The sequence below is a fragment of the Fundulus heteroclitus genome, unplaced genomic scaffold (genome assembly GCF_011125445.2).
Source record: "Fundulus heteroclitus isolate FHET01 unplaced genomic scaffold, MU-UCD_Fhet_4.1 scaffold_238, whole genome shotgun sequence".
Classification (NCBI taxonomy): domain Eukaryota; kingdom Metazoa; phylum Chordata; class Actinopteri; order Cyprinodontiformes; family Fundulidae; genus Fundulus; species Fundulus heteroclitus.
This window is the reverse complement of record NW_023396649.1, coordinates 205,781-233,679: the sequence shown is the minus strand read 5'-3', so window position 1 is coordinate 233,679 and position 27,899 is coordinate 205,781. Positions and strand designations below refer to the sequence as shown.

Sequence of the window (27,899 nt, the reverse complement as noted above, 5' to 3'; positions counted from 1 at the left end):
TATTTCTGCCAGCAGGGAGCGTATTCACAACTACAAGCTCTACGCGCTTCTTCTTTTGTCTTTTTTCTCTTTGCGCTGATGCCGTTACTGCAGTTTAGAGAGAGTTAGAACAGGAGGCGTCAATATAACTAGTTACTAAGTAAATACTGATTAAAACTGTGTTATATCTTGAGTTATTGATCCTAGGAGATTATCTGCACCTGCCAGGAGGGTTTCTGGTTGCGGGACATCACCGTGTTGTTGTGTTTTGTCGAGTGAAAACTGCGGTGAGTAATGATGATTAGCGCTTAGCATAGCATGCTAACTACTGCTGGTTCTGGCTGATTGCTCACTGATTTCATGGAGAAAGTATCTTTGTTATATTGTTATGCTTGGAGACGATGTTTAAAACCAGCTGCAGACAGATGAAGGTATATGAGTGAATTGAGGATGTAAAAAATTGTGTTTTGTGTAAATTATCTGTGTTAATTGAGCTATTGCTGCATGTGATTTGTACTATTACTATATGCCAACTAATGCTATATAGTTAAGCGAGCTGGTTTTATCAGCTAAAACAAGCAACAGTGTGCTTTTGAGTTATTGAGAGACAGTAATTTAATGAATGATTAACAAACATGATTGAAATTTGATTTAAAATAATTCATATACACCATTTTGTGTGTGTGGGCTGTTTAAAAATTAATTTTATAGCTCTATGTGATACTTTGTCAATTTGAATGGTTCACGTTCATTGATTTAAGATTAAAAAGAGGATAAATACTGAACAGTTTATTTGGGTAAATGTATAAAAAGAGAAAGAGATTAATATATAAACATTTAAACGTCCTCAGGTTGTGGTTTAAAACTATTATTAACATTTAAACGTCCTCAGGTTGTGGTTTAAAACTATAATTAACATTTAAACGTCCTCATGTTCTGGTTTAAAACTATAATTAACATTTAATCGTCCTCAGGTTCTGGTTTAAAACTAGAATTAACATTTTAAACGTCCTCAGGTTCTGGTTTAAAACTAGAATTAACATTTAATCGTCCTCAGGTTGTGGTTTAAAACTATAATTAACATTTAAACGTCCTCAGGTTGTGGTTTAAAACTATAATTAATATTTAAACGTCCTCAGGTTGTGGTTTAAAACTATAATTAATATTTAAACTTCCTCAGGTTCTGGTTTAAAACTATAAATAACATTTAAACGTCCTCAGGTTCTGGTGGCTGACCCAGGATGTCTGGTCCAGTTAGAGCAGCTACTGCTGAGGACTTTAGATGATTTTATGGTATTTATTGCAGCCAGGATTAAAGTAAGATCCTATTTCCTTTTCAGGCTAACATCTGTGGCTCTGACCTGAAAGTGTAAAGCAGGAACCACTTTGGCTGAGTGATTATTTCATTTATTTTAACAACTTCAGCCTCTGTTACATGATGAGTGTGAAATATTGCCGTCCAGCTGGTGACTGATTCAGGCCTGGTGTTAGCCGCGCTTCATGGCGTCTAAAGGGACAGCATGAGATCAAATGCAGGAAGGTGATGTGTTCATCCAGGATGACAGAGAAGCTGCAGCTGAGGTGGAGGAAGCCTGGTTCTCCTCCCAGGAGAGAGAGGAGGTCCATCCTTCCTCAGAACTCCAAGATGTTCTGATGCCACGGCTGCAGAACAATCGTCCCTCTGAGGCCCAGGTTGCTCCTAACCTTTGAAAACCTCTGAGTTACGCAGCGAGGGTCTGGAAATGTTCAGCGTCAGGGAGGCCCGCTCTGAGGACAACACAGAACAGCTTGGACCGGGTCAGAACCGGACCCGTGTGTCTGCTGGGTTCTCTGAGACGTCTCCCTGCTTTTAGCCTCCATACGGCGACCTTTACTGGATCTGCTGCTTTTATTCCTCCTTTTCTGACTAGTTTCAGCTGCTGCTTCAGTCTGGAGGAAATCCTGAGCCGCTCGCTGTGGACAGAACATGTGAATCAACCCAGTGCAGCTGCTGTGAACATCTGGACCTGGTGTCAGCAGAACCAGGTCAGAGGCTGCCCTGCAGGGGAAGCGCTGTGTTCAGGTCAGCGTCTCTCTGGATGTGATTCAGAGGAGGAGCTTAAAGCCTCTGCTGCTTCCAGAGGCCCTGCAGAAAAACACTGGTTATAAAACCTGTTAATGTGGTTTAATTACAGGATTTATTCAGCAGAAATGTCGTTTCAACACAACAATGGACCTTTGATACGTTTCTGTTATGAAGCTGTGGTTCAGAAGATGAACCTCCACAGATTATTAAAGCCTAACATCCTGTTGTTCTGGTTGAGGAAACGCGGTCGGCCTGTTGACCTTTGAACCTGTAATCTGCTTTTTAGGTGAAACGCCAACGGCTTCATTTATCTGAAGATGGTTCATTCAGATTAGTTACTTCAACAGGCGAGGTCCAACCAGGACCGCTTTTAGAAATTATAAATGTTTAAGCGCCTAAAACATTCATTAAACACAAAGAAGAAAGACAACAGACGTTAGATTTTATAAATTAGAAATGTCAGGTTTAAGCGCCTAAAACATTAATTAAACACAAAGAAGAAAGACAACAGACGTTAGATCTTCTCTAGCAAGGAGAACGACACAGGGACACGCTCAGTTACAAACCCCCTATCCGTTCTGAAGTACACCTGCTGTTTGCTTGCTTTTTATTTTCTCAGGCAAGCAAACTGCAACGTGACCTTTGACCTCATAAACTAGCAGTTCAGTTCTCAGGGAAAGGAGGAACCACAGATGGTGAGGTGCAATAAATCACACAAAAACATTTATCAGGAGACCTTTTCTCTTCACAAAGCCTTGCTCTGTTACATAGAAGAGAAAGTCTAGTCATCTGAAAAAGACTTTAATATCTGAATAAACTCAAACCTTAAAACATTTTAATAGTTATGAGTAAATATGTGATAAATGCAATGAATGGTAAATAAAATAAAACATGTAGAGAATAATAAAAATAATTCTAACAAGAAACCAGGTTAGTTTGCACACACAGATGCCAAACTCCTGTAATTCTGTAGTTTTGTATTTCAGAATAAAAAGGAGCTGCTGTTAAATAAATAATTAATTTTAAATAAAATGTTCTTAAGAATTAAATTATTTCTTAAGAGAACAAATGGATCCGTCTGAGCGTCTCTCTGAGCTGTTGGGAGAAAGACGAGCAGCACCAGTTGCTTTTCCTTCCAGACGCCGACATGCAGCTGATAATTGTACCAATAACTGGACCACATTAGCTGCCTGTCAGTTATTTAGTGTTTTTTTATTAAACCTTTATTTATCCTGGGGAGAGACCTGCTGAGATGGAGACCTCTGAGGTTAAGCTGTCATGGCTGTCCAGGTGTCAACCAGGTGAACTGTACCTGTGGTTTCTGACAGGTGAGCCGTTGCTGGATCTCCTTCAGGCTCGTCTAAATGTTCAGGACGGCTCACAGGAAGCTGCTTTCTAGGCTTCTAGGCTCCAGTCTGTCACAGCTTTAGTTCCAGCGCTGTTAAGTCTTTGAAAAGCGTTTTTATCTGATAAAGCTTGATGTAACACAGCAAAGTGTCTTTATTTATTTATCCTTCAACGCTTCCTTTTGCTGATGGAGATTATCTTCAATCAGGTTTTTCTTTATTCTCTTTGGCCTTTAGCAGCAAACCAGCCAATAGATTTAACACTCTTCATGTGTTTGGGGCAAAATGAGGTGCTAAAAGTAAACTTTCTGCACCAAATGTAATCCAAGGTCTACTTACTCTGTTGATGGAAATGAGTTCATCAAGGACGGCACATCAGACGAGGCAGACTCCACCCAGTGGGCCGTCAGGCTGAGCATCGTTTGGTTTAAATGTATCGATGTTAGAGAGCGACATCAACGGTCTACATAGCTAACACGCTAGCTGCTGTTAGCTCGACTCACACTGCGTCAGCGCTGCGCCCCTCCTTCCAGCCTCAGAGCCTGGAGGGCCGGTTCTGAACAGATCCCTGGTTCTGTTGGGATCTGGGTCCAGGAGACACTGGGATAGAATAAAAACGCATGTTTGCATTTCTATTTTAGGGAGATGTTAGCTGCAGCCATCCTCAGATGTCCAGCGTGTGTCTGCCAGAAAAGTCCAGAAACTCTGGCTTAGAGTGAAAACAGGTCAGCTTTTACTCCACTGCTACATTCCTGTGGCTTTAAGCTTTTAGGCCTTTACTCGACTTACTGCGCGGTTCTGTTGGGCTTTTCTGGTTCTGAAGCTCCAGCCTGTCGGTACTAGTCTCCACTTCAATCACATCTTCTCTTTGCTGATGTCTGGAAAAGTAAAACGTAAACATTGTGAGGTTTCTGACGTAGATTTAGCATGTTGAGAAATCCTGACAATACTAAATATAAACTCTACATTCCTGCGAGTTTATTGTACTCAGAGTTTAGGGTTTACCTTCCTAGAATATAGATCATTAGGAGCTCTGGTTGCTTTGCTGTTTCTGTTGTAGGACGTGACCTTTGACCTGTAGGAAATGTTTTAGAGTTCAGAACCTGGAACGGAGGTGACATTTGACACCTGAAGCTCTGTACTCAGAGCTTAAAATCAGTTTCATTCTCAGGATGTAACCAAACATTTCAGGCAGCCTGGTCAGAAACTCTTCCCTGAATCCACCAAGGAACTGAACTGGTTCCTAAACCGACTCCAGTCCTCATTTAGCTCTACATGTGAATAAATCTGGACCCAACACATGTCTGTTGGACTTTATGGTCTCAGTGGGTCCATCTTTAGGTCCATCAGGTGAAATTATTTAATGTTTAACTCTTCATTTAACACTGAAGCTGGAGGAGGTTCGGTTCTGGTCCATTTGAGGACGTTTCTGCTCATGTTCTCAGCTCTGGTCTTTAGTTTCCGGTTTTTACTGGAGTAGAAGAAAAATACTCGGATTCAAAGTTAACATTTAATCTGCAGAATATGACCAGATTAAAGCTGCTTTTAACCAAATTCTTGTTGTTTTTAAGTCTCACATCTTCAGGAGGAGTAAACGAGCAACAACACATAAGGTACCGTTTGCTTTTCTCTAGTTAGAACCACGTTCCCATCCAGAATCCCTCAGAACCATTTCACCATCAGTCTCCATCATCATCTGCCATGTTTGGTGTTTCCATCTCCTGATCACCATCAGTCGTTAGTTTAACGCCTCCAGCAGCAGAGAAACCATCCGGTTCTGTCCATTAAGGCCCAGGCTGTTGAACCGACTGGGTTCTGCCGGTCTGCCGGTACCGGCGCCGGTCCAGGCTTCCTACGCCGTCCTGACTGGTTCTGACGTCTGGAGGAAAACTTTGATTTCTCTCCTAAACTGACTTTATAACTAATGGATCATCACTATAAATGGATTTTTTGTGAAGAATCAACAACAACTGGGACTCAATCATGAAGTGGAACGAAATTTATTGGATATTTCAAACTTTAACTAATAAAAAACTGAAAAATTGGGTGTGCAAAACTAATCAGCCCCCTTGAGTTAATACTTTGCAGCGCCGCCTTTTGCTGCGATTACAGCTGCAGGTCGCTTGGCGTATTTTTGCCCATTCCTCCTTGCAAAGCTGATAGAGCTCAGTGAGGTTAGATGAAGAGCATTTGTGAACAGTTTTCAGTTCTTTCCAGAGATTCTTAAGTAATTTCCCTCTGGGATTATTAAAGTATGTCTGATTCTGGATTGGATTCAGGTCTGGACTTTGACTAGGCCATTCTAACACCTGGATATGTTTATTTGTGAACCATTCCATTGTAGATTTTCTTTTTGTTTTGGATCATTATCTTGTTGGAAGACAAATCTCCATCCCAGTCTCAGGTCTTCTTCAGACTCCAACAGGTTTTCTTCCAGAATTGTCCTGTTTTTGGCTCCATCCATCCTCCCATCAATAGGGGGTTTTCAGCTGACGTCACGCTCACGTGACTACTCAGCGCGTCCGCCATATTGGGTGGCAGTCGTTTCGCACCGTTGACCTGCGTTGTATGACGCCTTAGGCAGTATTGGAAGTGAACAATGGGGAAAACGTGTTTAATGGTTGGTTGCACGGCCCGTGGAGGTGGAGATCAACGCTCTTTCTATCGCCTACCATCCGTAATAGTGAATCAGTGTGAAAAAACAAAACAGCTGTCTGAACAACGCCGTCACCTATGGCTGACACGGATATCCAGGTCCGATTTGGACGGTGTTAAGCTGGAATACGCCAGAGTCTGCGGTGCTCACTTTGTCACAGGTAATTAACTGTTAAGTATTTAAAACATGTAAGAAGAATATATTAATAATAGGGCTTGGGCGTTATGACTTATTACTTTCCGCGGCTGTCATGTTGACTGCCTCCGCCGCCTCTACTGCCTATTACTACCGCGTACTGTACTCCCTCTCTCAGCCGTGTTTTAATTTGATTAATTTCACCTTCACTTGATTTCAACCATGGTAAACCCTTGCTGTATTGTGGGCTGTAACAGCGCAACACATGATCGCCATGGGAAAAACATAGAAACAGATTAATTTTCCACCGCTTTCCTGCCTGGAGGCGCAACCACGGAGAACAACTGTTAGCGATAACAAAGAGTCGTCGGCTCGCTTGGATCGCGGCTGTAAGTCGACCGAACATAACTTTCCACAGTATCCCGATGTCAATGAGAGTGTGTTCTAAACGTTTGAAACACATAGCAGCTAGTTAAAAGTACATTACATGCGTGAGTGGTTGTTAGCACTAACGGTTAGCATGTGCCAGAGCCCGTCTGAGCGCAGCTTACCTTTGTACGAGTTACAGAGATAACAAAGAGTCGTCGGCTCGCTTGGATCGCGGCTGTAAGTCGACCGAACATAACTTTCCGCAGTATCCCGATGTCAATGAGAGTGTGTTCTAAACGTTTGAAACACATAGCAGCAAGTTAAAAGTACATTACATGCGTGAGTGGTTGTTAGCACTAACGGTTAGCATGTGCCAGAGCCCGTCTGAGCGCAGCTTACCTTTGTACGAGTTACAGAGATAACAAAGAGTCGTCGGCTCGCTTGGATCGCGGCTGTAAGTCGACCGAACATAACTTTCCGCAGTATCCCGATGTCAATGAGAGTGTGTTCTAAACGTTTGAAACACATAGCAGCTAGTTAAAAGTACATTACATGCGCGAGTGGTTGTTAGCAGTGACGGTTAGCAGCTACTAAACTAGCATGTGCCAGAGCCCGTCTGAGCGCAACTTACCTTTGAACGAGTTGCTGTGTTCCCACTGTTTGCTGGCTTTATGATCTGCAGCTCCTACCGGCGCCAATACGGTAAATACAACTTAATTTTTCACTGGTCATTGTTCTGCTTAAATAATTAAAGCCGCGAGCGGCGTCGATCTGCCCTGCAGCCAAGCGCCTTCGCGCACCGCCGGCCGTCAGCCACCGCAGAAGCATGTGACACATTTGCGTCGGATTGTTTACATTTTTACCATCTTATTAAAACTCACCCGTCCACGTATGATGGCGATTTCCTTGATGTACATAACCAGATGTGAACTGGTTGTGAGCCTCTAGACCCTTGTAAGCTCTCATTTCCTCAAGAGTGTGCAGAGGGTTTTCACCGAACACCAGGTAATGCACTATGTCGCCGTGCTCTACATTTGGCCAATCATCTGGATTACGGCTAAACAAGGCACCGTGGAGGGCATAGGGGTCCATATGGTCGATCACGGAACATTTCCTCAGATATACGTCCTTATCTGGTCGCTCTAGCGTGCTGCCGTACTTATCCATTCGCGATACGATAATACGTGTACGACAACTAGAGATAAGGAAGTGTGCCACCCAATATGGCGGACCGGAAGTTGGCCAGTGACGTCAGTGAAAACCCCCTATTTTAAACATCCTCCATGTCCCTGCTGAAGAAGAGCAGGCCCACACCATGATGCTGCCACCACCATGTTTGACAGTGGGGACGGTGCATTCAGGGTGATGAGCTGTGTTGCTTTTACACCAAGTTTAGCCACTGAACAAAAGAGTAAAAGTTTAATCTCAGCAGCTTTACAAACATCGGGACATCAGTGTTGTGTAATTACACACCGTTTTAAAGTTATTTAATAAATAACTCTGTTATTGTCTGGTGAATATCGGCTCTAGAGCTGATATCAGGACAATAGATGAAAAGGATGAATTCGAGCACTGATGATCTTTTTACAGCAAACTCTGCACACATAGAATAAGGAGTGACAACTTCTCTTCAAGTTCATGAATTCATTAAAAGAGCCCACCTGCCCCTGTGAATCCTGATGCCTTGCTCATGGTCCGTTTCTGTGTCAGCAGGAGGAAGTGGGGACTGAGAACCGAAGGAACACCAGAACCAAGCTCACCCCAAAGAAAGCAGAGGTACCGGCCAGAACCAAACAGCTGAACTGGTCACCTGGAGACAAAGAGCTGATCTGTTGTACTTCTGTGGTCAGAGCTCTTCCTCAGGTTGTCGGTTTGACTCCCAGAGCAGCAGGAAGGACGGCACGCTGCAGAAGATCGGAGACTTCCTGCAGAGCTCCCCGACTCTGCTGGGCTCCAAAGGTCAGAAACGTGCGACAAGAACCCAGAACCAGGACCGGTGGGCTGAAGCTCACCAGAGTCAGAAACGGGTTTTACTTTATTACCAGAGGCTAATTTAATGCCATCCAGATTAAGAAGTTAATTCTCTGTGTGGTTATGAGGCAGAACCAGCTGTCATCAGTGATTATTGCCTCTGGTTCTGTTTGCTTCACGCTGGGCGACCCGTGTTCCTGCAGCCAAGAAGATGATGAGCCTGGTCAGCGGCCGTCTGGACCCAGACTCAGCAGCCGCCTCTTCCTCCCTCAGCCTGAGGGCCAAGAGGGGCAGAAAGAAACTCTACAGACCTGAAATCTCCTGCCCCATGGACATGCCCCCCCACCCGGTAAGAGCCCTGAACCGACAACCTCAGCAAGCTGCAGGAGAACCAGCAGAACCCAGACCTCAGTCAACCAGGCCGGTTTTATTAGACCTGTTAGTTCATCATCAGTTCTTCTTTCCTCCTCTGGTGGATCTGCTGAGGGTCCAGACCTGTTCCCTGACTGACCATCAGCTAAATTAAATAACTAAAATTAATTCAATAAATGATGTTTGATCTGATGGCAGATAGCTGCTGCCTGTAGTAAAGTTCTTTATAGCCCCGACATGCAGGATTTAAACCACCCAGAACCAACTGGTCAGGGTCAAAGTAACCTCTGAACACAGAAATGTGTTCTCTTTATATTAAAGGTAAATAAAACAGAATTATAATTGTTTTTAGCAATCAAATAAATGGATATGGAACAAGTTTAATGAGTGGCTGACCCCATGTCTGCTTTTCTCATGTCAGACTGTCAAATAAAAAAGACACTAGACTTATGTTAGACTGTGAAATTCAAATAAAAGATAAATCCACGTCACTAAAAGACAAACACTGTTTTAAATTTCATTTTTAGAAGTCTGCATGTTTTTTGAATGTCAATCTTCTCCCTAATAATCCTCAGTATTAATAAACTGGGCCAAACTTGTTCTATAATCTTATTGTTGTGGTCATGGGCCGTTTAAAATGAACCAGAGGACCAGAAATGGCCCCCGGGCCGCGTGTTGGACCCCCCTGGTGTCCTGCCAGAAGTAATCAACCCAATCTCAGCTTGAAGGAACTGAATCCCTGCAGAGTGATCACAGCCGTGGACCTGAGACGCTGCACTGCTGGTTCTGGTTCTGGTTCCTCCCAGCTGCTGCTAGAACCCAGCGGTTCTGGTTCTGGGTTCTCCCAGCTGCTGCTAGAACCCAGCGGTTCTGCCTCTTTAGCTCCGACTGGGTCTGGTTCTAAGTGATGTTCTGATGGCTGAAGACCTTTAAACCTCAGATGTTTAACCTCCTGCCAACGTTGACGCCTTTCCTTTGATCTGCAGATGATCAACCAGGAGACGGACGGCGAGGGCCAGAACGACCATGACATCATCAAACGGCGCCTGCGCAGCAGAGCGGCTAAGTCCTAGCGCTGCCCTCCAGAACTTTACTGTAGAAATGAAGCTGCTGGTGACGGATCGTTGTTCTGAGACGCATTTATTGGATCAGTTCTGTGGAGGCCGACCCGTTAACACTAACCAGCATTTAGAAGTTCATGTTTCACTTTATTAACCAGCAATGGTTCATCTCTAATGTGCAATCTGCTCTAACTTCACCTCCTAGAACACTTTGTGGAACGTTTAACGGTTCTGCTGCAAAGTCTCACTTTAACCTGAATCATTATGTTCTGACGGGTCATCCGGTCTCATCAGAGTCCAGCGCGATCATGTCCAGGAAACCATCTGTTCCCAGAACCATGATCCTGGCAGGGTTCTCCTCCTGGTTCCTCTGAGAAGAAGCCTGCAAACCAGATGATTAAAGGTCTCACATTCCTCCTCCACACTGTGGAGAACCATGAATTTAGACTTTTCCGTCAGAGATGGTAGAAAGCCTCGCCTTGCTTGACCTTCACTGATCTAACCAAACATGGATGGACCGATGTATGTGGGTTCTAAGCAGGTACCGCTTACAGAGTTCTCCAAGGTGTGTTCTTCATGGTTAGAGCTGCTGACATGTGATGAAGGCTCAGATAAAGGCCTCACCTTTGCACCTGGGTCCTTTATTCACCTGTAATGACCATATATGGCTAATAAAAGCTTCCTGAAGGGTCCCGGCCCAGACGGGCTCTGAAAGACAAGCGTCTCAGTTTGCAGTCATCCTGCAGAATAAAAACTGTTTGAATCATCTGAAGGTCTGGTGCCGCAGGAGTTTAGCTAGAAAATGAAAAACTGGTCTTCAGTCTGTCCAAGTCAGCAGTTTGGAAGTAAAGAAGCTGATGTTAGTCCCAGACTGTCAGCGTCGGCTCTTCTTTCATTCTGAACGTGTTTTAAAGGTTTGGAAAGATGGAGCAAAAATATCATTACATCACTGCTTTGAGTTTCTGCTGCTGATTTACTCAACTAAAGAAAAAAATCTGTCACTTAAAAACATGTCAGAAAGTCAGTGTTGATGGAAGAAACTCTGTTTTATTGAAACAAGCGTCAGAGTTTCATTGAAATATTGCAAATTGATCAGAGGAACAGAAGAGAATGAGCAGCAAATGAATCAAACACAGAAGAAGAAAAGTCTGTTTATTGCTCATTAAAACACATGAAGTAGAACTGCAGCAAATATACAAAAGGAAGATTTAACATGTGAATCTAAAAAGTGTTTAGAAAAATAGGAGCCGACAGAAACAGATAATGTCCAGAGATTGAGAAAAACTGGCCAACATTTCAAAGAAATCTGACTCATGAATCAAAGCAAAAAGCAAGAGAGAAAGTCAACATGCTGATATTCAGAGTGAAGCTTTGACTGGAAACAGGCAGAAAAACAACATGTGGATCCTGGAATAATCCCAGCTTCCATCTTTAAAGGACTGGAAGAGGAAGAAGTTTCCAAGGAATCATTTAGAAGAGTTTCACAAAGAAACAGATTGAATCCATGAATGTGAAAACGTGTTTCTGAGTGAAAGAGACAGACATGAACAGACTGAACTATCTGTTCAACAGGGAGAGGCTTTCTCTGACAGGAGGAGACTCTTTAGACTCAATCAGCACAGAAACACTGAGGAACCAGAACTGAACCAGAACCCAAAGCAAGGAAGCAGAGGTTCAGTGAATGTGGTGTTGAAGGTGTGGAGGTGGATCAGTGAGTCAGAGGACACTCTGTAGAAGGACAGAATACCAGCAGGACAGTCCACATACACTGCTACTCTGTTTGAGACGGAGGAGGAGGAGATAGATGTTTCTCTGTTATTGTGTCGGACAGAGTAACCACGATCATCAGAGCAGCTCAGACTCCAGGACTGATCATTCAGTCCAAACCAACAGTCTCTACTGTATCCTTTCCTCCTGATTCTTCTGTAACTCACTGATATAAAAACGTCTCCTCTCCACTCGACCTCCCAGTAACAGCAACCAGTCAGACCAGTTCTACACAGCAGCTGAGGAAGATCAAATCTGTCTGGATGATCAGGATATGACTGAAGCTCCTCCACAAATGTCACCTTCCTGTTGTCTTCAGACAGTTTGAGTTTTCTGTTCACTGTGTTTGTGTCGATTGTGAGTTGACAGGAATCTGATGGAGAGAACAAAGACAATCCAGCTGCAGTTATTGATCATTTATTGATGATGACTCCTGAATGAGTGATGGACAGTTTGAAGATGGTTGAATGTGAGCTGCTTTGTTGTCATGAATCAAATGAAAAACACACTTACACCTCCATGGACCTGGTGTCAACCATCGGACTCCCGCAGGCTCCACCCTAAAAGGAGGAGGGGGGTCAGACCATCACTCTCTTTCAGCAGCAAACATGGACATTACATGTCTCTCAGACACACATTGTCCTCCACTGATAAAGAACCAGTCCAACATTTGGACACGTCCACTTGTAAAAATCCAGAGAAAGAAAGAAGAGCTGAGAGCAGACAGACACCTAGGCTCTGATGATGATGATGATGATGATGATGATGATGAAACATAACAACCTGCAGTGGATGTACTGAGGACAGTTGGTGGCGCTGTAGCACAACTCATTCGTCCAAAGAGAGGAAAAGCTCCAACAGAGAGGAGAAAGGAAATCCCTCAGTAACAACCTGAAGAAACAGCCTGAAGCCTAAAAGGACATCAGGAAACTAAGTCAACATTTCTGGAAGCTCCAACTGATTTAATAATCAGCATTAAAATACAATCAATCTAAACACTCATGCCAACTCTGGATCCCTGTTCCATCCACACTCCCACACACAGATGGAGGAATGAAAGACTAAAGAGCCCTGTGGAAATCTGCTGTGGCCACACTGGAAAATCCAGAAATACAAACATTAAAAAGGAGAAGCTGCATCACATTCAACAAAGAGTTCAACAAGCATCAAAGATCTGATCTCAGCTCAGACTCACAAACCAGGGAGAGGCTTCCATCATCACAGATCTCTGACAAACACCTCCAACCTTTCAGCTCTTCCTCTACCAATCAGCACCACCAGGTAGCGCTGCACACATTTACAATGAGACCAAGAAGAAGATGCAGCTTCCTGAATCCAGCAGCTGCAGTAATGGCTTGTGAAAGTGTCCAAGGAGCCTCTGGAACAAGGCCCCCAGCAGATAAAACAGTCCAGAGAGTCTTTGTTTGCATCTTTCCACACAGATTTCCAACCTGCTTTGAGAGGGAAATGAAGTCCCGTTCTACTGATGATGACACGCTCTTATATCACAGATCAGGAGCTGCTGGACTTCTACATTTCCAGCATGGAGGACATAGAAGATCTCAGCTCTGATGAGGAGCTCGCCTGCCTTCAAACTGATTCAGGCTCAGAGAAATATTTCCAAATGAAGTCAGACTAAAATGTTGGATTGTCACGCTGCTGCAAGCAGACAGGCCAAGAAGAAAGCTTCAAGTTCTTCTCCTGTTCAGCTCTACGTTTCTGTCAGAGACTTCAGCTCCTCATGAGGAGAACAACTAAAGCTTGGAACAGACTGTCACAAACATCCTGACATCTCCTCCCTGAACAAAGCTCTGTAGCATCAAGGTGACTCTTACCTTCATCTATGAAAGATCTTCTCTAAAGGGGGCGGAGCCTGGATTGGAGGACCAAGTTGGAGCTTCCAGGAACAAACCTTGGAAACCTCTGGAGTAGCACATGTCTCTGATATTACTGCTTTAATCAGTGGATTCATTGATAGAAGACATGATGACTAAAATATCTGAGAGCTGCAGCTCCATTTTCTAGAGATCTGCTGGAACATCAGTTAGAAGTGAAGTATTTCATCATTTCAGACCCAATCTGTTCATCTTCCATAGAAACAACTGAATTATTGAGCTGAACTGGTTCTGAAGGTCTGAATGGTAAAAACCTCCATTGTTTTTGTGATGGGGTTCTTTGCTCTTCAAGAATCCAAGCTCAGTCGTGTTACAGGTGTTGGTGGTTTATTGTAGCCTCGTGAGACCATCCTGATCTCGCGAGCTTTCAAGGTTTCACTCGCAGATCAGTCTGGCTACTCTCCGTTAAAGAAAATTTGGAGCCGTTCACCAAACGAACGTCCAATCAGCGTTGGCATTGAGGCGGGTTGAGGTGTGACGCAACGGGAAGCGCGTCAGTTCAGTCTAAACAACATGGCGGCTTCAGCCGATGAAACTAGCGTTAGCGTGGCTATCGAGCAAGTTTTATCGGAATTACAGAGTATTTCTTTGCTGAGCTAACGAGCCTTTACCTGCAGCAGCAAGAGTAGCTTGGCTTGTGGTTGTGTTTTCGTCGTCGCTCGTAACAGAATGACGACGAATCTGATTGGTTTATTTGGCCCGTCTATCACCAACATAGGCCAATCAGCTAACCAGTATTTCCGCCCCTTCCCAAAATTACTTCAACGGAAGGTTTCCAGATGGATATGCGGAGCAAATCTATCTGGCGGAGTCAGGTTAGGTTTATTGTGCTCATCAAACCAAAACAGGATGCCAAGGAAACTACATACATATTTACAAGGTCCTCTAGGCCTCGGCATCCCTCATGTTACCAGCAATGTAACAAAGAAAAACAACATGTCTGCCCTTCTTCTCACGTTGATTTTCCAGCGAGGCTCCCCCCAGAGGGCGAAAGTAAAAGTGCACTGTTGTAAAGATGCTCAGCTGTTCTGGTTTCTCCGTCAAGCCAGGCGCGGTTGTTTTGAGCTTAGCAGACAGGCGAACGTAACGAAAAGTAAAAAAAAACGGCAGTACAAACAATGACTAACACAGTGAAAGCATGAACATCAGGGTTTCCCCCAGCCACGGCCGCCTCGCCAAACTCACGCTACCGCCTCGCCAACATTCAAAAAAAAAAAATAAATAAATAAATAAATAAATTAAAAAAAATCGCGGTTCTTTGTTGTTGCTTTCGCGCGTGCATATAGTGAATGGCAGGGCAAAAACACATGGAGTTCTCGCCATAAAGCAAGACTGACTCTCGCGGTCTTGCACGAGACTTCTGAGCCTGTGGGTGCGGGCCGAGGGCTCTTGCAATTGCAAGTACGGTATTTCCCCCACAGACCACCTAAAATGACTCATTTTATCATCCAAAACGGTATGGAACACATTAATTAACTGAAAAATGTTGCATAGTATGCCTTTAAGTGTTCACCCTCGATACCCCAGCAGGTAACCAGGCAGCGCTTATGTGTTTATTGTTGAGGAAACATAACTGTAGGACTTTAGCGTAATTGCGACAGACCTCACAAGCATAGCTTTACGGGAATGTGTGTGTGAGCACGCAAAATGAGCAGGTTGGCTTTCAGTGACGAGACGGCTTCGTCGCATCATCCCCCTCCTCCCCTAGGTTGACAGTGTTTGACATTCGAGAGAGATAGTCAGCCACAATGTTTTCGATTTTCCTAGACTATGGCGAACCTGAAATTTGAATGGTTGTAGGGAGAGATACCAACGTGTAAGTCTGCTATTGTGATCCTTCATGGAACTGTTCCAGATGCGGGCACGATGATCGGTCTCTGGAGGAGGTGAGGATGGACTCAATGATGGAGGAGTAGAACTGCACCATCATTGTCCTTGGCAGGTGGAATTTCTTCAGCTGCCGCAGGAAGTACATCCTCTGCTGGGCTTTATTGGTGAGTCCAAAAAAAAAGTAAAAAACAAAGCAACTGGACTTGTTTTCCGTAGCTGAAGACGTTTCGCTTCCTCTCCAGGAAGCTTTCTCAATTCAAAAAGTCTGGAGTAATGTGGAGTAACAAGCTTTATACTGCTGTCCAACAAAGGCCTTGTAATGGCTTGGATAACATGCAAATTCAACCGAAACAGGTCCACCCCTTAGTAATGGGCGGTCGTTCAAACCATTAAGCCAGCAGATTGAACCAAAACTGGTCATTACTCCTCGTTACAGAGGAGTGGACCAGTTTCCTGGAGAGGAAGCAAAACGTCTTCAACTACGGAAAACAAGTCCAGTTGCTTTGTTTTTTACTTTTTTTTGAATGACCATGACCTGGATGACTGAGAATCTTCACCAGCATTTCTTGGTGAGGGAGTTGATGTTCAGCTCCCACTTTAGGTCCTGGGAGAAGATAGTTCCCAGGAAGCGGAAAGATTCCACAGTGTCAATTGTGGAGTCACAGAGGGTGATGGGGGTAGCTGGGGCTGAGTTTTTCCTGAAGTCCACAACCATCTCGACTGTTTTTACAGCATTGAGCTCCGGGCTGTTCTCCCTGCACCAGCTCACCAGATGGTCAGCCTCCCACCTGTAGGCGGACTCGTCACCATCAGAGATAAGTCCGATGAGAGTGGTGTCATCTGCAAACTTCAGGAGCTTGACAGATTGATGACTGGAGGTGCAGCTGTTGGTGTACAGGGAGAAGAGCAGAGGAGAAAGAACACAGCCTTGGGGGGAACCAGTGCTGATGAGCTGTGAGTTAGCCATGTTTTCCCAGCTTCACGTGGTGCTTCCTGTCAGACAGGAAGTCTGTAATCCACCTGCAGGTGGAGTCGGGCACATTCAGCAGGGAGAGCTTCTCCTGAAGCAGAGCTGGGATGATTGTATTGAAGGCAGAGCTGAAATCCACAAACAGGATCCTGGCGTAGGTTCCTGCAGAGTCCAGGTGCTGGAGGATGTGGTGAAGGGCCAGGTTGACAGTGTCGTCTGCAGACCTGTTGGCTCTGTAGGCAAACTGTAGGGGGTCCAGGAGGGGATAGGTGATTTCTTTTAGGTGTGAAAGCATAAGGCGCTCAAAGGACTTCATAACCACAGAGGTCAGAGCGACGGGTTTAAAGTCATTAAGTCCCGTGGTCCTTGGCTTCATGGGAACAGGGATAATGGTGGAGGATTTGAAGCAGGCTGGCACGTGACATGTTGTCAGTGAGGTGTTAAAAATGTCTGAACACTGGAGACAGCTGGTCAGCACAGTGCTTCAGGGTGGATGGAGAGACAGAGTCTGGTCCAGCAACTTCCGGTTGAAGTCAGGGCTGCGCAGAACCGGAGACGAACAAAGTAGTTTTCTCAGGGTTTTGAAGGCCTTCTCACATTCTTCAGTCCAGGTGACAGGGTTTTTCTGGTCTTTTCTGGTAAGCGCAGTAAGCGGGGCGGTAAGGGTTGCAAATGATGGTACGAAACGGCGATACCACCCAGATAGGACTGAACCTCCTTCTTGGTCCTTGGTCTAGGGCAAGTAAGCATAGCTTCCACTTTATCCACCTGTGGTCGCACCTGTCTTTGTCCCAGCTGGTAGCCCAGGTATCGAGTCTCCTGCTTCGCCAACTCACACTTGGCCAAATTCAATGTCAACCCTGCTTTCTGAATGGTATTATCAGGACTCTTCTTAGGTGTTTGATGTGGTCCTTCCAGGTCTTGCAGAAGATCACCACCACCACGAGCTCCATGCAGACCAAACGGCATGACAGTGAACTGATAAAGTCTGGCTGGAGTGCGAAAAGCTGTGTAGGGTTGGCATGAGGGCTCCAGAGGTACCTGTCAGTAACCTTTGCAAAGATCCAGAGTGGTGATATACATGGCTGACCCGAGTCTCTCCAGCAAGTCGTCAATCCTTGGCATAGGATCAAATTCTGAGATAGCATTCAGCTTTCGAAAATCAATGCAGGGCCACAGTGAGCCATTCTGCTTTGTGAGGAGGACTTTTGGACTACACCACTCTTCAAATGACATGTTTGATAACAGAGGTCCTGCCTGGATTTGCCCTATACAGAGTCGATACCTCTTGAAACACCTGTTGAACTTGAGATGCTTGTTCTGCTGTGAGATGTGACAACTCAGGTATAGAAGACCAAATAAAGATGTACCAGCTTGGCTTTTCTTGCTCCAGATCATCTCCATTCACCACCAGACCTTAAGGCTGTTGCCCGTTTCCAAGGCTCCTTCCATTCCTTCAGTAGTTTAACATGGTAAGTCTGCTTTTGTTTCTTCTTATCTGGGTGATAGACCTCTTACATCACTGGACCCATCTTCCAGGTAATGATGTACGGCCCTTGCCACTTGGCTAACAGCTTACTGTTGGCTGAAGGAAGGAGTAGCAGTACCTTCTCTTTGGATTGGAAGCTCTGTTGCCGTGCCTGCTGATCATACCAGGTCGTCTGTGCCCTCTGTGCCTCCTGTAGATTCATCTCGGCCTCTTCTTTGTATTTTGCCAAGGGTTCTCTTATCTTCAGGATTAACTGCACCACACCCCTTTCTTCTGTGTTACTGGTATGGCCCTCCAAGCCAGTGGTGGTTCTAGACCAAATTTAGCAGGGGGGGCAGGGTGGGGCCAGTGTTTTTTCACAGGGGTACAGAACAAAAGTTTGGGGAAAAAAGCCTAAACAGGTCAACATTTCATCGTTTAATATATTAAGTAAGCCAAAGAGCCAATTGTGGCTATGGAACTGCAGGTTGCAGACCCCTGATCTTTTCTCAATACTAAGACTTATACTTAGACAACTTTATTTGTCATTTTTAATTATTTTGTTATTTTATTATTGGGTAAAACCATAAACGTAAAAAATACAACTGATCCAAATGACCAGTCAGTCACGGTATCTTTGTCAGCATTTATCATCCTAAGAAATTTGATATCATGTCTTTAGTACAGGGGCCATAACAGGGGCCAGGAACAATTCTACAGGCGCCCTGGCCCCTGTTGGCCCCTGTCTAGAACCGCCCCTACTCCCAGCATTTGCGGAGTAGATCCAAGGGTCCCTGAACATCCCAGCCATAGAGCAGTTAAATGGCCAGAATCCAGTAGATGCTTGTGGAACTTTGCTATATGCAAACAAAAGAAATGGTAGCCAGTGATGCCAGTCTTTACCTGTATCAGACACAAACTTTTGCAGCATCCACTTCAGAGTCTGGTTGAATCTCTCCACTAGTCCGTTAAGATTTCATCTGATATTCCTACTCTGGAAAACAGTTCCACCAAAGCATGGACAATTGTGGAAGTGGTGATGGCACGTGGAGAACCGCTTCTGGATACAGAGTAGCATAATCACAGACAACCAAAATATATTGATTTCTCTGGCTGCTCTTTATCAAAGGTCACACAATGTCCATGGCAAGTCTTTGGAAAGGTGTGGAAAAACTGGTAGTGGCTGGAGGAGAGCATGGTCTGACCTGCGAGGAGGACATGTTTCCCGACAGGTGGGGCTTCTTCTACAATATGATCAAATATCTGTGTGTCAGGATGCAGCTTATTGGCTGCATGCTGAGCCTCTCTCCCTCTCTCTTGTTCCTGCGCAGCCTGATCGGTTTCACCTGGCAGGCTGCAATTAACCCACAACTGCTTCCACCTGTTTCCACCGCTTTATAAGACTCACCTCTTTCTGTTCCCGTCGCCGGTCCATAGCGTTCACTCCCGCTCAGTCCCTGCCAGTTTTCTTGTCAGCTCCGTTTGTACCCGTCAGCCTGAAGACTCCTTTCACCTGGTCTTGTTACAGTCAGCCCAAAGACTTTCCGACAGTTTGTTTTCTCCAGTATTCGGCTCAGAAGTTCTGCTCGCCACTGCTCGGCTCTGACGTTCTGCTCGCCACTGCTCGGCTCTGAAGCTCTGCTCGCCACTGCTCGGCTCTGACGTTCTGCTCGCCACTGCTCGGCTCTGATGCTCTGCTCGCCACTGCTCGGCTCTGACGTTCTGCTCGCCACTGCTCGGCTCTGAAGTTCTGCTCGCCACTGCTCGGCTCTGATGCTCTGCTCGCCACTGCTCGGCTCTGATGCTCTGCTCACCACTGCTCGGCTCTGAGGCTCTGCGCTCCACGGCTCGGCTCTGACGTTCTGCTCTCCACGACTCGGCTCTGATGTTCCGCTCGCCACTGCTCGGCTCTGATGCTCTGCTCTCCTGCACCCGGCTCAGATGTTCTGCTCTCCAGTGCTCGGCTCCAGAGTTCCTCCCGGTCAGTCTCTCCACACTCCTCCTGCCGGCCAGCTTCTACACCCTTCACCTCCGTCCGTTGAAAGACTCTGGTCTCATCATCCATCTTCCACACTATTCAATAAAAACTCACTCATAAGAACTGACTCTGTGTGTGCGTGCTGTGTCCGGGTTCATCCCAGAAAAATATATCATAACACTGTGTACATCCCCGGCCAATAGAAACCGGAGCTGACCCGCATGTATGTCTTATGCTGACCTAGGTGTCCAGCCCATGGGACAGTATGTGCTTGGTGCATTACCGGATGCCTGCAACTAACTGGTATCACAAGGCGTTTGTGGCTATCATTTTTTTTATAAAGTATGCCATTTTCAATAAAAAAGCAATCCTTTCCCACATAATCAGTATCCCCAACCTGAATCACTTTGTTGTACAAAGGCTCCAAGGTGTCCTCTTTTTTTGTAACTCAACAATGTTATCAGCTATTTCCCACATTCTGTCTGCTTTTAAACCTTGTACACTGTGTTCACTTATACAAAGTTGTTTTTCAAAGCGACCTAGACTTATTTGGGCCCTTGGTGCTGCCTTGGTGCTGCCTTCATACACACTATCATCAAGTAAGGGAGAGACAGCACACCAGCTTTTGCCTGGGATCTGGTGATTACAGGGCCTGAAACACACTTATTCATCCTTGATATTATTACCCACACCAACAACATCTTTGTTAACAGTATTAGCATTAGCAACAGTCACCCCATCACCCTGAGATCCTCCCCCTTGAAGCAGGAAAATCAGCACAGGTAAGTCCATCCCCAAAAGAAGGTCTACAGACAGATTGTCTACCACCCCAACAGTTAAAAGGCAAGGCTGTTCATCAATGTACACTGTGATTTCAGTCTTTAAGTAAGTGTGCTGATCACCATGAACACACAAAATGTCTATTATATCCTGATAATCCATTGATCCCACAGAGACCAAGTGCCTGCTAATCAGTGAAGCGAAGCTACCACTGTCTATCAAGGCAGTCAAAAACTGACCAGTCACAGTCTTGAATGCTTTCTAACCTCATCTCACCATTTTCACCTGGCTCTGCCTCATTCCATGGTACATAACAAGCTCCTGTGACATTTGGTTTTTTTTTTCCTTGTGTCCTGGCTGTTGTCAATGAAATATTAAGTGTGCACCCTCAAAACTCAAGCAGGTAACCAGGCAGCGCTTATGTGTGTATTGTTGAGGAAGCGTAACTGTAGGGTGGATCTCGCAAGCATAGCTTTTCGTGAATGTATGTGTGAGCAAGGTGGCTTTCAGTGATGAGACGGCTTTGTCACAGTTTTATGTCTCATTAGTTTTCAGAAAGAGTTGAATTGTTGCTTCATGAATGAAATCCCTCATGACTTGTATCACGAATGATGGAGATACGCTCTGGCTTCATATTGAGCAGAGCTCAGGTACCGTACCCCTGCACATCCTGCCGGTTCTAGACTATCAGTTTAAGGAGACAATAGAAGGGACAAGCAGAACACTTCAACTATGGACCAAGATCCAGAAAACGTTGGAACATCAACCTCCATCTCTCCCTGTCATCTACTGGATACATGAAGTCCTTTGCTCCAAATAACCTGGATATTAGTTTAAAAATGGGCAGAATATAAACTTCATTACATTCATCAACTATTTACTAACGGCCAGTTTAAAACATTTAAAGGACTTAAAAGTGAAGTGCACCAGCGCCTTTCAGAAACAGCATCCAGTAGCCTAAAGTAGAGGTTTTTAGCCGCTGCAGGCGTCACATATTAGTGTTATGGGCGCCGGAAGGTCTCAGACTGCCTCACACTGCAGGATCTCCAATCACAGTGCAACAGAATACTGCCCCAATAAACACAGATTACCCTGTAAACATTCACGGTGTGTCCCCTCAGCACTGCAGCACAACTAAGAAACTATCTGTGCACCGAAAAGTTCTTTAACAATGCGAACAATTGGAGAGACAAATGTGATTGATTGCTATGCAAAACACAAAATAAAACCAAAAGGTGATTCATATTGGCTGGATTTGGAAGGTGATGTCATTGATTTAGAAAGAGAAATTAACCGAACACGACACTGTTTCAGTACAACCGCCATAACAAAACATACATAATAAACTTTTCAGGGGGAGAAGATTTACTGAGGCCACGCTGCCAAGGACACTGCCTTGGCAGAATGATTGGGTACCCGGGAACAGTACTGATGCACCACAAGAATGCCAAACTGATAAATCAAGGGAAGTTTGTCACGACTCAGGCGAGGTGTTTACAGTACATGCCACTTCTAACATTTCCAGACATAACTGTTCAAAGTTGTACAGCGAAGAACCCTGCTAACATGATACCTCTCGATGCCAAGGAAGAACCACATGACTGTTACAGAAACAATTAAATACACTAAGGCCCGATTTAGAGTCAAATCCGATAATGAACGCAGAAGTCACTTGTTTTGTTGATGGGTCATGTTTAAGAGATCATCTAGGCAACCATGCAGAGTATGCAGTGGTTGAACTGCATACCCTGCATGGTACAATATTGTAACAGCCAAAGCAGAAAAATATGAGCAACTTTGCTCCGCCCAAAAGGCAGATCTGAAGGCATTAACAGAAGCATGCAAATTAGCCAAGGGAAAGGTAACAAACATATTTAAATAATAATAATATAATAATAATAATTCATTTTATTTAACAGTGCCTTTCTGGACACTCAAGGTCACTTTAGAAAAAATAGAAATTAAAATACAAAAATACAAATACAGGAACATAAAACAGTTATGGGGAGGGACAAGAGCAATGTATTTACAAATAAGCGAGCTGGAACAGATGAGTTTTGAGTCTGGTTTTGAATAATGGGAGAGAATCAATACTGCAGAGGTCAGGAGGGAGTGAGTTCCAGAGCTGGGGAGCAGAGCCTTCGTATCAAAGGCCGCACTAAGATCGAGGTGGATAAGGTTGGAGAGGAATCCAGAATCAACAGCTATCAGGAGATCATTTGTGATTTGTATTAGGGCGGTTTCAGTACTATGGGAGGGGCAAAAGCCAGACTGGAAAGGCTCGTAAAGACTGTTGAGGGTAAGATAGGCGTAGAGTTGAGCAGACACTATTTTTTTGAGTATTTTAGAAATAAAGGGAAGATTTGAGATGGGACGAAAATTATTAAAGTTATTGGGATCAGAACCAGGTTTTTTCAGAATCGGGGAGACAGATGCAGCTTTGAAAAGTGAGGGAACAATACCAGAGGAGAGGGAGGAATGAATAATGGAAGTAATGAAGGGGAGGAGGGAGGTAAGACAGGTCTTGACCAGAGCTGTGGGGAGGGGGTCAAGAGAACAGGTTGAGGACTTGGATTTACAGATGAGATCAGAAATTTCGGAAGAAGTGGGCAGTAGGAAGCAGGAGAATGAATGGCTACGGGTGAGGGGCAGAGGGGGAGGCAAGGGGGTCGTATGTAGTTGCTGGTGAATGGAGCTGATTTTCTTAATTAAAAATGATTTAATAAATTACAAGTCAGACTTGAATACATGCAAGAAGGCAGGGAATCAGGGGGGGTCAAAATTCTCGTGCATTATTGAGAAGAGAGTCTTGGAGTTGCCATTGTTGGAGCAGCTAAAGTCAGAATAATAGTTTGATTTAGTTATGGCTATTAAGTTTAAGTAGTGAAGAAGATGAGTTTTATGCATTTCTTTGTGTATGGAGAGACCTTTTTTATGGAGGCATTCAAGTTGCCGGCCATTGGCTTTCATGAGGTAGAGCTCAGGAGTAAACCAAGGGGCAGAGTGGGAAAAGGACACAGACCGTGTTTTGAGAGGGGCAAGGGAATTGAGAACGTTGGAAAGTCCAGGTGGATGAGATTCGCCCTGAGTACCTTAAGGCTCTGGATGTTGTGGGGCTGTGTTGGTTAACGCGGCTCTGCAACATTGCGTGGACATCGGGGGCAGTTCCCCTGGATTGGCAGACTGGGGTGGTGGTTCCCCTATTTTAAAAGGGGGACCGGAGGGTGTGTTCCAACTACAGAGGGATCACACTCTTAAGCCTCCCTGGTAAGGTCTATTCAGGGGTTCTGGAAAGGAGGGTCCGTCGGATAGTCGAATCTTGGATTCAGGAAGATCAGTGTGGCTTTCGTCCTGGCCGTGGAACACTGGATCAGCTCTATACCCTCAGCAGGATTCTGGAGGGGGCATGGGAGTTTGCCCAACCAGTGTACATGTGTTTTGTGGATCTGGAGAAGGCATTCGACCGTGTCCGCTGAGGGATCCTTTGGGGGGTATTCCGGGAGTATGGAGTACCAGGCCCTTTAATAAGGGCTGTCAGGTTTCTGTATGACCGGTGTCAGAGTCTGGTCCGCATTGCCGGCAGTAAGTCGGACTCGTTTCCGATGAGAGTTGGACTCCGCCAAGGTTGCCCTTTGTCACCGATTCTGTTCATAACTTTTATGGACAGAATTTCTAGGCGCAGCCAAGGTGTTGAGGGGATCCATTTTGGTGGCCTTAGGATTGCGTCTTTGCTATTCGCGGATGACGTGGTCCTATTGGCTTCATCAGGGCGTGATCTACAGCTCTCACTGGAGCGGTTCGCAGCCGAGTGCGAAGCGGCCGGGATGAAAATCAGTGCCTCCAAATCCGAGACCATGGTCTTGAACCGGAAAAGGGTAGAGTGCCTTCTCCGGGTTGGGGAGGATGTGCTGCCCCTAGTTGAGGAGTTCAAGTATCTTGGGGTCTTGTTCACGAATGAGGGGAAGATGGAGCGGGAGATCGACAGGCGGATTGGTGCAGCATCTGCTGTGAAGCGGGCGCTGTACCGATCCGTTGTGGTGAAGAGAGAGCTGCGCCAAAAGGCGAAGCTCTCGATTTACCGGTCGATCTACGTTCCTACCGTCATCTATGGTCACGAGCTTTGGGTCGTGACCGAAAGAACGAGATCCCGGATACAAGCGGCTGAAATGAGTTTTCTCCGTAGTGTGTCTGGGCTCTCCCTTAGAGATAGGGTGAGGAGCTCAGTCATCCGGGGAGGACTCAGAGTAGAGCCGCTGGTCCTCCACGTCGAGAGGAGCCAGTTGAGGTGGCTGGGGCATCTGGTTAGGATGCCTCCTGGACGCCTCCCTGGTGAGGTGTTCCGGGCACGTCCCACCGGGAGGAGGCCCAGGGGAAGACCTAGGACACGCTGGAGGGACTATGTCTCCCGGCTGGCCTGGGAACGCCTTGGGATTCCTCCTGAGGAGCTGGCCCAAGTGGCTGGGGAGAGGGACGTCTGGGCCTCTCTACTGAAGCTGCTGCCCCCGCGATCCGACCCCGGATAAGCGGAAGAAGACGGACGGACGGACGGAAAGTCCAGAGTTGTAGTGGGTGACAAGGTGGTCCGGAGAGGAAAGAGCAGGGATTGGGATATTGTCAATGTGGGAGGATAAAATGTCTGTGTTTATGTTCTTAAAATTGCGAAAATAAAATCTGGCGGACTGGCTTGATTACGGAGAGAGACAGGGAGACATTGAAGGACAGAAGAAAGTGATCAGAAATATGACCATCATCAGTTGAACAGTTGGAGGGGATTAAACCGGAGCGCCTGGTGGCCGGGCTTTTACCCATGGAGCCTGGCCGGGCATAGCTCGAAGAGGACACCTGGACACCTGACTCACCACCTATAGGAGGGGCTAAAGGGGTCGGGTGAATTGTGCAATGGGTGGCAGTACAAGGCGGGGACCTTGGCGTTCTGATCCTCGGCTGCAGAAGCTGGCTCTTGGGACGTGTAATGCCATGTGGGGAAGGAGCCTGAGCTAGTGAGCGAGGTTTAAGAGATTCCGACTAGAGATAGTAGGACTCACCTCGACGCATGGCTCTGGCCCTGGAACCAGTCTCCTTGAGTGGGGTTGGACATTCTTCCACCACTGGAGTTGCCCCTGGTGAGAGGTGCCAAGCTGGAGTGGGCATACTTGTTGCCCCTCATCTCGGTGCCTGCACGTTGGGGTTCACCCCGGTGAATGAGAGGGTGGCCTCCCTCCGCATATGTGTGGGGGACGGGTTCTGACTGTTGTTTGTGTTTATGTGCCAAACAGCAGTTTGGATTACCCACCCTTTTAGGAGTCCTTGGAGGGGGTACTGGAGAGTGCCCCTCCTGGGAATGCCCTCGTTTTGCTGGGGGAATTCAATGCTCACGTGGGCAATAACAGTAAGACCTGGAGGGGCGTGGTTGGGAGGAACGACCCACCTGATCTGAACTCAACTGGTGTTCTGTTGGACTCCCAAAAAATAAAAATTATTTATATATATATATATATATATATATATATATATATATATTTATATATATATATATATATATATATATATATATATCTATATATATATATATATATATCTATATATATATATATATATATATATATGTGTGTGTGTGTGTATGTAGGTAGGTAGGTAGGTAGCAGTTACAACTCAAATGTCCAAACAAAAGTCAGGTAAATGAAATTAGAACATAATTTGGATAGAATTGCAATACAGTTACTCACAACATCCACAACACAAGCCAGAGAAACATCATTCACACACCTCCACAACCTGAAACATCTCTGAAGCAGCCATCCAGGTGGATTCACAGACTAAACTCTGATGATCTACCTGTGTGTGTGTTTTCACTTTGTTTATACCAGCTTTTAAATCTGAGTCTGACTCATAATTTACGACACAAAATACAAACATGACAAAGTGTGATTTGATTAATGTCCAATGACGAGCAAGTCAGCAATAACAGAACGCTCCACAAAGCTGTTAATAATGAAAGAAATAAAACATCCATTTCTGATTGTTTCACAGCGGTCAACTTAAGCAGGTAAACACGCCCAAGGCCACACACCTCAGCTCCCCGCAGCCCCACCTCCGGTTTCCATGTTCCTGCCTGAATACGCGCTAAAACCGCATCTTTAAAATGAACTGCACCTGTCTGAAGCACAATGAGAATTATTACAGCTCTGTGTGTGAACACAGTGAAGAAAACGCGTCTAGCCCCAATTTTACCGGCAGCGGTGTGGCCGTGACATGCCCATTAGTGCTAGTAGTGGTTCAGTCACAGCACCATGAGCAGTACTTTTTGTAGGCGCTGTGTGATCGATAGAGAGACCAAGTGTCATGATTTGTCACGATGAACCCGAACACACACCACACACAGAGCTTTGTTTAAAGATTTTATTGAAGGTTGGATGAGTAGTGGAGGATGAAAACCAACAGTCTGTACCGGGCTGGAGCAGGTGCATGGTGATGGCTGGAGCAGGGGGAAACCAGAGAGAGATGAGGACTGCGGGTGCCACGAAGCCTTCAGAGCAAATGGGAGAGTGCTGGGGTTGAGGCAGAGCTTGCAGCACAGCAGAGAGAGTTCTTGGAGCGCTGGGTTGAGTGAGAGCCGGCAGCACAGCGGAAAGAGCTGCCGGCAGGCGGGCAGGAGGCAGACAGACAAAGGAAGCACTGGCAGGCAGGCGTAAGAAGCTCAGGTTGGCAAACACAGGCAGGACCAGGTATAAAGGAAGATTATCCAGCGGAGAAGAGCAGACTGAGGGAGGTTTAAGTAAAGGTGTGGGCAGGTGCACTGAGTCCGGGATGACTAGAGCATGACAGGTGTAGGTGATTTAGTAATTAAGTGGAACTGGGCTGCAAGTCCAAAAAATCTAAACAACCCACCCAGGGTGAGCAGAGGGAGGCTCAGGATGGGGGGGGGGGGGGAGGGGGGCGTGCACTGAGTCCGGGATGATTAGAGCATGACAGGTGCAGGTGATTTAGTAATTAAGTGGAACTGGGCTGCAAGTCCAAAAAATCTAAACAACCCACCCAGGGTGAGCAGAGGGAGGCTCATGATATGGGGGGGGGGGGGTGTAGGGTCCAACAAAAAAACAACCCCAACGGGGCAAGAAAAAGGGAGGCTTGGAGTGGTAGGCCAGATTTAAAACAAAAAAACATTTCAGGTGGCCAACCAGGGGGTTGACTGCCATGGAAGAGCTCTGGAACCCACTGAGAAGCATTGGAGGTTTCAGGCGGCGACTGGGGAGTGCT

The 27,899-nt window shown here is 45.7% G+C and overlaps 2 protein-coding genes and 1 long non-coding RNA gene across 6 annotated transcripts in view; 2 read left to right on the top strand and 1 right to left on the bottom strand.

Moving 5' to 3' along the window:
• The first annotated feature begins 219 nt into the window (after positions 1 to 219).
• The window catches only part of LOC118559137 (kinesin-like protein KIF20B), a 125,328-nt gene continuing 97,648 nt past the window's right edge, over positions 220 to 27,899 (top strand). Inside the window, exons 1-2 of the mRNA XM_036129854.1 lie at positions 220 to 266; positions 1,890 to 2,004. The gene's annotated coding sequence lies outside the window, so the exon portion shown is untranslated. The remainder of the gene's footprint in view (positions 267 to 1,889; positions 2,005 to 27,899) is intronic.
• On the top strand, positions 4,884 to 10,249 carry LOC118559138. Of its 4 annotated transcripts, none has more exons than XR_004928674.1 (5): positions 4,884 to 5,003; positions 8,264 to 8,326; positions 8,401 to 8,509; positions 8,725 to 8,870; positions 9,880 to 10,249. It is a non-coding gene; the product is annotated as an uncharacterized LOC118559138 (long non-coding RNA). The 4 variants fall into 4 exon arrangements; XR_004928673.1 differs by having other exon boundaries at positions 8,261 to 8,326; XR_004928675.1 differs by lacking the exon at positions 4,884 to 5,003 and adding an exon at positions 7,882 to 7,892 and having other exon boundaries at positions 8,261 to 8,326.
• The window catches only part of LOC118559136 (NLR family CARD domain-containing protein 3-like), a 31,336-nt gene continuing 14,933 nt past the window's right edge, over positions 11,497 to 27,899 (bottom strand). The window contains exons 8-9 of the mRNA XM_036129853.1: positions 12,235 to 12,281; positions 11,497 to 12,094 (exon numbers count right to left, since the gene is read on the bottom strand). Coding sequence (XP_035985746.1) covers positions 11,568 to 12,094; positions 12,235 to 12,281 — 574 coding nt within the window. The 3' untranslated portion in view covers positions 11,497 to 11,567. The remainder of the gene's footprint in view (positions 12,095 to 12,234; positions 12,282 to 27,899) is intronic.